Source organism: Pelecanus crispus, chromosome 1 (assembly GCF_030463565.1).
Source record: "Pelecanus crispus isolate bPelCri1 chromosome 1, bPelCri1.pri, whole genome shotgun sequence".
Classification (NCBI taxonomy): Eukaryota; Metazoa; Chordata; class Aves; order Pelecaniformes; family Pelecanidae; genus Pelecanus; species Pelecanus crispus.
In genome coordinates, this window is record NC_134643.1 from 187693226 (window position 1) to 187702141 (window position 8916).

General features: G+C 42.8%; 1 protein-coding gene across 1 annotated transcript; it reads left to right on the forward strand.

The window, feature by feature from the left end:
• The first annotated feature begins 305 nt into the window (after positions 1–305).
• Positions 306–3855, forward strand: PCDH20 (protocadherin 20). Its single transcript, XM_075718718.1, has 2 exons — positions 306–770; positions 1153–3855. The coding sequence occupies exons 1-2, from the start codon at positions 306–308 to the stop codon at positions 3853–3855; spliced, it is 3168 nt and encodes a 1055-aa protein (XP_075574833.1).
• The last annotated feature ends 5061 nt before the right edge of the window (positions 3856–8916 follow it).

Genomic DNA, 8916 nt, shown 5'->3' on the forward strand with positions numbered 1-8916 from the left:
CCGGAGCCCGACTTCGCACGCAGCAGCAAAATTAGAAAAGAAACCCAAACCAAAACCAAACCCTATATATACATATATATGTTGGTTGTTGGTTGTTTTGTTTTTTTTTTTTTTTCTCTCGGCTCCGAGCTCCACAGATCAGACCATCCGTGAAAAGTTTTTTTTTTTTTTTTTTTTTTTTTTGTTGTTCCCGCTGCCGACGCGGGATGTAGCAGAGAGCCGGAAAAAAAAAAAAAAAAAAAAAAACGGGGGGGGAAATGGGTGGTTAAAAAGGGGAGAAGAAGGAAAAATCCCCCGTGGAGACGATGCGCGAAGTTACTTTCGGGGAGCCCGTTTCCATCCGCAGCGGGCCGGGGACGCGCTTGCCAACCGCGGCCAACTTCCGTCGCGCAACCTCCGCGGCTCGTCTGTTCTACCCGTATTTTAAGGCGGCAGGGAGAGGGGAACCCCCGCGGGGCTGCGCGGCGCCGTGGGGGCGGCCGAAGGTCCGCGGGGGGCAGGGGTCCGCGCGGGCTGCGGCGCCCGGAGCGCGGCGGCGGTGCGGGGGATCCGCCGGGACCCGCGCAGGATGCGCGGTGCTGGGCCGCGTCCCCGCTGCACCGCAGGGCCCGGGGGCATACGGGAGGAACAGTCTTTGGGACGGGGGAGAGACGGGGACGGCGAGGGGGGACGTGTTGCACACTACTGCTGTGGGAAGGGAAGGGGGCAAGCAAATGTTGGGGGGTGTGCGGGGTGATGCCCCTGCTTGGGGCGTGCTTGTGGGTAGAGGGGTGGGTGCTGCTGGTGAGAAGGGGGGGCGAGCTTAAGGAGGTGGGGAGGGCGGGGAGAAGAGGGAAGATGGCACGTCGGGGCACAATGCTGCTGCTGGTGGGGGGAGGCAGGGTGCCCCTGGGCCGTCCGTGGCATTGCGAATTTGTTGTGGGGAATGCAGCTGGTGTTGCCTGGAGGGTGCAGATGGCGATGCCCTGGAATTAGCTGCTGTACTAGGGGGAGAAGATGGAGGGAGAGGGAGGGTGGCTTCATGTTGCAGATGCCGCGCTCCCTGCTTGAAGTGGCAGTGGGGGAGGCAGTGGGCAGGGGAGGCTGCCTCCTGCCTCCCCTCCTTCTCTAACACCACCCCTTGCCCACACCCCTGTGCCTCTCTCTCCCCAGCACTTGCTCCTCTTCCTGCTCTTCGTTGGACCTTTCAACTGCTTTGCCAGTTACAGCCGGGCCACTGAGCTCTTCTACAGCCTCAATGAGGGGCTGCCCGCTGGGGTGCTCATTGGCAGCCTGGCCCGTGACCTGCGGCTGCCGACGGCTGGTGGGCAGCACCCTGCGGCCCCCCAGCCCGCACTCTCCTTCACCCTGGCCTCCCGTGGCTTGGGGGGACAGTACGTGCAGCTGGACAACCGCTCTGGAGAGCTGCACACCTCAGCCGTGGAGATCGACCGGGAAGCTTTGTGTGTGGAGAGCAGCGGGGCCACCGTCTTTGGGGGAGCAGCTGCTGTGTCCTCCTCCTCCTCCTCACCCTCATCCGAGTCATGCCTGCTGCTGCTGGATGTGCTGGTGCTGCCGCAGGAGTACTTCCGCCTGGTGAAGGTAAAAATTGCTATCCGGGATGTCAACGACAACGCACCCCGCTTCCCTGTGCCCCACATCCACCTCTCAGTGCCTGAGAATGCACCTGTGAACACCCGCCTGGCTATTGAGCACCCCGCCCTTGACCCTGACGTGGGCACCAACAGCGTCCAGACCTACCGCTTGCAAGATAACTATGGTGTCTTCACCCTGGATGTGGAGGAGAATGAGAGCGGGGAGAGGACTCCCTACTTGATTGTCATGGGGGCTCTGGACAGGGAGACACGGGAGGAGTATGTCACAGTCATTGTTGCTGAGGATGGGGGGACTCCTCCACTTGTGGGCAGTGCCACCCTCACTATCGGCATCAGCGACATCAATGACAACTGCCCCCATTTCAGTGACTCGCAGCTCAACATCACTCTTTATGGGAATTCCAGTCTAGGGACACACGTGGCCACTGTCCACGCAGTAGACATGGACCTTGGATCCAATGCCCAAATCACCTACTCCTACAGCCAGAAAGTCCCCCAGTCATCCAGAGACTTGTTCCATCTGGACGAAAGCACAGGAACCATCACGCTCTCCAGTACAGTCGATGGGGACACTCCAAGGCTCCACAGGCTGATCATACTTGGCAACGGTCCTGGTTGTATCCCTGCTGTGATCACAGTGCTAGTGACCATCATCAAAGTCATGATGAGGCCACCTGAAGTTGTCCCTCGTTTCATAGCTAATGAAGCAGAAGGGGTGGTGTACTTAAAGGAACTGGAGCCTATCAACACACCGATAGCATTTTTTACCATCAAAGACCCTGATGAAAAATACAAAGTCAATTGCTATTTGGATGGTGATGGGCCTTTCAGACTTTCACCATACAAGCCGTACAATAATGAATACCTGTTAGAGACCACAAAGCCTTTGGACTATGAGACACAGCAGCTGTATGAAATCTCTGTAGTTGCGTGGAACTCAGAAGGATTTCATGTCAACAAAATAATCAAAATACAGGTTCTGGATGACAACGACAACTCACCAGTTTTCTCTCAACAGCTGATAGAATTATCCATTGAGGAGAACAATGTTCCCAACGCTTTCTTGACCAAACTGCATGCTACAGATGCTGACAGCGGAGAAAGAGGGCAAGTGTCCTATTTTTTAGGGCCTGATGCCCCTTCGTATTTTTCTTTAGATAAAACCACAGGAGTTCTTACAGTTTCCACCCAGCTGGACAGAGAAGAAAAAGAAAAATACAGATACACGGTCAAAGCAGTAGATTCTGGCTTCCCTCCAAGAGAATCAATAGCAACTGTCACCATCACTGTATTGGATAAAAATGATAATAGCCCAAGGTTTATCAATAAGGATTTCAGCTTTTTCGTGCCAGAAAACTTTCCAGGTTTTGGTGAAATTGGAGTTATAAGTGTCACAGATGCTGATGCAGGGCAAAATGGATGGGTTGCCCTTTCAGTTCTGAATGGAAGCGATATTTTTGTCATAGATACTGGAAAAGGAGTTTTGAGAGCTAAAGTCTCCCTGGACAGGGAACAGCAAAGCTCCTACATTCTATGGATTGAAGCAGTTGATGGTGGTGATCCTGCCCTCTCCTCTACTGCAAAAATAACTATCCTTCTTCTGGACATAAATGACAACCCTCCTTTGGTCTTGTTTCCTCAGTCTAATATGTCTTATTTGTTGGTCCTTCCTTCCACCCTTCCTGGCTCTCCCATCACTGAGGTCTATGCTGTTGATAAGGACACTGGCATGAATGCAGTCATAGCTTACAGCATCATAGGAAGAAGGGGCCCTCGACCGGAGTCATTTAGGATTGACTCTAAAACCGGTAATATCACCTTGGAAGAGTCACTGATGCAAAATGACTATGGCCTCTATCGGCTGCTTGTAAAAGTTAGTGATCATGGCTATCCAGAACCTCTCCATTCCACCATCATGGTGAACCTTTTCGTCAATGACACTGTTAGCAATGAGAGCTACATTGAGAGTTTGTTAAGAAAGGAGCCTGATATCAGTATAGAAGAAAAGCAACCGCAAATATCCATAGAGCCTACACATAAAAAAATGGAGTCAGCATCCTGCATGCCTACATTGGTAGCTCTGTCAATAATAAGCTTGGGTTCAATCGCTTTAGTAACAGGGATGGGCATTTACATCTGTCTAAGAAAAGGAAAAAAGCATCACAGAGCAGATGAAAACTTGGAAGTACAAATCCCATTAAATGGAAGAATTAACCTGCACATGTTGGAGAAGAAACCAATGGAGATTTCTAACATTTGACGTTTCTTTGTGGATAAATCCAACATCTGAAAAACCTTGGACAGCTCTGAAACTGGGTTGTATTGACAGAGGTTGCAATGAAGGACCGCTAATTTATAACTTAATAATATTATAATTGTAAATAGCTGTTTACAGTTTTTTAAATTGAAATTCAGTGTACAGCTTTTTTATGAAACCTTAGTACTAACAGCTAGCACCCTGTCTATAAAAACATGGACATCATTTGCAGCTTTCATAAATCAATAAGATCAGAGATCATAAAAAAGGGGAAGGTAAGATGAGTCTTTAAACTCAAGTTTTAAAAGTCTTTTTAACCACAAGAGGGCATCAGATGCTCCTGAGCAGGGAACTGTTCGAGGTACTGTCCATGAGATAAACACAGAGTATATTTTAAATATATTGGTTTTAATATAAAATACACATTGGCATACAGACATTTAACCACAAAAAAAAAAAAAAAGAAATGTCTGTCCCAATGTATGTATAATTAAAAGAATAAAGACATTTCAATGCACTAGTAATAATAAAAGAAAAAACAGAATGTTTATTACCTCACAAGTAAAGCTTATACAGTAGGATAGAAAAGGCATTAACAAGAAGTGCAATTCCTGTTGAGCAAGAATGCAAGATGTTGTAATGAGAATCTGAACTGCTGTGACGTATCATCTCTCATTTGCTCCAGATTTCACCCACATTATCATTTGCTCCAGCAATCTGCTGGTCATTTTTATGGAAAATTATATTTAATATTTCCTGCAGCAAATAATGACAGAACCCCATGTTCATCCTCATAAACATGCCAGATGCAAGGAAGCAAGGGAATGGCTAAATCGTTAGTTGTCACAGAAGTGGTGATATTTTTTGTACTTTGAGCAATCTGTCAGTAGTACTCCATCAGTTTGGTTGTGTAACAGATTTTTCATGTGATACTCCTGAATCTGATCTGCCAGATGAAAACAAAAATTGCTTCATATCCTAAGGTATTATAGAACTTAGTTTATTCTGACTGTTGCTCCTTTCTGGATTGGTATTTCATGTGAAAGATCTTGTTTCTGACTTTTGATGACCATTCCTGGCTCCTTTTCATTGGCTTTGATTTTGGATTAGATCCAAAGTCTAACTTGTAAGACTGGTGGCATATTTTCTTGATAATTTATTCTTTGCTGTATCCTCTGCAACAAAGCAGCAGGTTTATCAGTGATGTATCACTTTCACTTCATTTTAAGAGCTGAGAACTATCTTTTGTATGATGATTACATGAAATTTCTCTGTGTGAACAAGATGATAAATTAGTGTTATGCTTAAAACTGACTATTTTGATTTCTGGCATCATATGTCTGTAATGTACCAGAAGTGTTTATATGTCTGCAAATTAAAGCTATATATTTTCATAATAACTTATTCTCTCTCTCTCTCTCCCCCATAGAATTTTAATTATAAACCTAAATATTAGTTACAAGAAATGCATATTTCACAAATGCTTGGGTGCTGACTATCTTGTCTGGCATGTCATAATACTTCCCAAAATTAGTACACTTCAAAATAATAAATGAGAGTGTATGCTGTACTTCTTGAAATTACTGACAAAGACAATTGTATTTCAGCTGATGTAAGTGGGGTGACAGCTGATACCTGTTTAGGGAATGCGATTTGAGGCAGTTCTTGATTTTTCTCTCTGTGACTGGCACTTTACTTCACCTTGAGCCTATTGAAATGTTGGAGCTTCTTATAGGTTTTGGTTCTGCTTAGCCTAAGTGAGAGTATTAATATAGTGCCCAGATTTTGCCATTCTACCTATAAGAAATAGCTATTTTTTCAGGTTAGAACATTTTCTGTTTATGCATGGTTTGATTGCTGTGTTTCATGAAAAATTAATTCAGCCTGTCAAAGGTTTGTGGTTAATCACCTTTTTTCATTTATTTTCATATCATTAAAATATGAAAATGGTATGTATGCCTGAAATGCATTTGTCACAAAGAGACATTGTTTATTATCTCTGAAGAAAAATGACATTTATTGTTCAGAAATGGCTTCAGTATTACAGATGCTCTGTATTGCTGTGGTGGGGAAGCTAGATCCTCTGCATTTTTTTCTTCAGTAAGGAGGCAAGGTAGCTGAAAGAAAGACAAGATTCTTTTCATTGCTTTTCTCTTATTTGAATTAGCAGTGCAATATCTTCTCAGGACAATTTAAACAGGAGTGAACCCAAGACATAAGAAATGCAATAAAACCATACACCTGATCCTTCAGTGCATTTTCGTGTGACACTGGGCAGATATTTTTATTCAGGTTTGACAAATACATAGTCTTCGACCTGTTTGATTAAGCTTACTGAGTTTAAATGTGCTGTTCTTGTTGCTTTTTTGGTTTGTTTAGTTCAAGCACGTTCCTACTGCGTAATAAAATATAATGGTATGAGCCTGTTAAAACCAAAGTACTGCTCATGAAGCATTTCGCTCACACAATTTTCTACACATTTAAAGAAAATTGGCTTGAAATCACACCTTCAGCCATACCAGCACCACTACTTGTGAAAAAGACTACCTTGAATAATGCTTCATAGAGTAAAAGCACATTTTTGCCTTGCCTTTGGGTAGGTAATATCACTGAAGATGGCAAAATATGCAAAGTGAGGGTTTGGGGTTTTTTTTAATTCCATATTTCCTGTTACTTAAAAAACATACAGGTGGTAGCAGCAAGTAATAAGCATGATATTTAAGCTTACAATGTTAAGCCTAACAGCGATTAAGAAAAACAAAACAGGAATCTAAGTTTGTAGAACCTGGGAATTTCTTCTCAAAAAAATGTTCTTTCTCAGTGGAAAAATGCTTGATACTGGCTATATAGCAAACATTTCCGTGACATTGCTGTTTCCAAAGTATCCCTTACAGAACTCCCTTTCACGTGAAAACACATTTTTAATGAGTATAACTAAAATAAATTAGGCTCAGATATAAAAGGCCTATTTTATTACCACCTTGTGCAGTGCACTTGCCAAAATATATGCAAATCTTGTCAACACTGGTAGTTGAGCTGGCACAAAAATAAATGTCTCATTCATTTACAGTATCCATTGAACAATCTTAGAGCGAGTGGGTGCTCTTTGTTCATTTTGATAAAAAATGAGATTGTCCTAAGCTTTGTATTGTCAAAGCCTCCTAAACTTGCCATGCAAACACTTTTTCATTATAATCAACAAATTAAAAAATAAAAGACAAGAAATGGGCAGCGAGCCCAGTGGCAGTGGACAGAGAAAATCAGCTCAGTCTTCTCTTTTTCTGTTTCATTTTATTCTTTTTAAAAGATCTAGGAGTCCCTCTCTCTTTGAAGTTACTGTTTTGATGCAAAATTAACCTAACACCTGGCTGAATATCAATAAAACATGAGATATGAAAGTGTGCACACTGCTTTTTCTTACGTCCAGACTCGGAAAACAATCTTACAGCCTTTTAAGTCCATTTTCCAGTACCAAGGTTCAAACATGCAACTGTGCCAGAGTCCACTAAGGGCAATGTAAAAAGATCCCACTGTCTTAATAGGACGAGTGATGGGAGGTACAGTGTTAGAGCAAAGGTTGGCCTCCCTGAAAGCAATCACAACCCCCTGATTGCTGACTGGGATTTCATTGTAAGTTTTCTGCTCCCAACTGCTATTTTGGGAAGGTTTTATTAAGTACTCAAACATATGAAGAGGATGGATGCAAGGCTAGCATTTCACTTCCTGGTTCAATGGAAAAACTCTCAGGGAGCAGCCTAACAGTTCCGCGTAAGTGGAGGTACACAGCATCTCTGCCATGAAGAAATCATCAGCTGAATATGCAGTGTTTCTTTTCATGATCCAGGGGTGTTACCAGAGCCATGCAGGAAGCTGTCACCTTCCCTGTACCGTGCTTGTCACCAGCTTCTTGGCAATTAGTTTCTATGTACATTCCTTCTCACTCATAGAATTTACAGGGGGAAACAAAGCAAGACAATTGTCAAATACAAAATACAAACCCTTGATTTAGACAACTGTCTTTCAGAGCTGGGGTTTGAGGAGCGAAGCACATTCATCTTCCTTACAAAAAAAGAATTTGATTTTAAAGGAGATGTGTAGTGAAATTTTAAGTGGAAATAAAGGTATTCAGCACCTCCGCTTCCTATAGTCAAGTCCTATACTTCTTATATGAGTAGTAGTTACTTGGACATAAAAGTTGCAGGAATTAGTTTTATGCTTTATTTTAACAGTGCGGGAAATGTTCTGAGGAAACTATTTCAAAGCTTCTGAATTACTGGTTCCTAACAGTTTGTTCAGAGTTATGAAATTTTGAATGATTGGCAACATGTCATAATTTACACTTTTATGAATTAAAGCATATGCAAAAATACCTGTGCAGGCAGTGTTGCTATTTCCTTTTCAGTCTCTCTACCAGACTGAACCAGTAGATAAGAAGATAAAACTGTCATCTACATTCTGAGATGGAGGGATTCAAAGATTTTGGCTCACAAACAAATGTAACGTCAAACAGCTCTGTCTTTCATGTTCCGGATGAGAAAAATACTTCCATTCTTATCAGCACAGATTGATAGGCTGCATACCCTTTCTAACATGCTGTATACGAATGTTTCAGTGATTTCTGCTGTATTTTCATTCCAGTTTCATCAGGGAATGAATTTTAAAGGGCAAATTTCAACTCCTAAATATTTCTGATGACAGAGTACTTTGAACAAGTGCAAAGAAAATATCGTTCTGAATGAAGAAATATTGAATCATTTATGATCGTTCAGTCATTCATTCCACTGCTTGTGAAAACAAATACATGCCTAAGTGTTCAAGTTTCAGATTTTCACGTTGCTAGCTAGTGCTGCTGGTAAGTAGTAAGCGTTTAACTTAAATACATGATATGGGATAATTTAAACTGTGTTCAAATTGAGCAGATTTGCATTTTAAGCATCAAGTTGGATGTTGCTCTACTCCCAGCAGTCCTAACTGTTTTGTCTTATTTTCCATCTTCAAAGTTTTGGTTAAATATTCATCTTCAGAGCAAGTCACTGAGGTGAGAACTCTTACCTCTTTATGCAG

Bases quoted from the DNA above. Each gene is read 5' to 3' on its own strand.
- PCDH20 (XM_075718718.1), top strand. From the start codon at position 306: ATGCGCGAAGTTACTTTCGGGGAGCCCGTTTCCATCCGCAGCGGGCCG. The intron at 771-1,152 runs GTGGGTGCTGCT...CTCTCTCCCCAG, and splicing joins GCGTGCTTGTGGGTAGAGGG to CACTTGCTCCTCTTCCTGCT.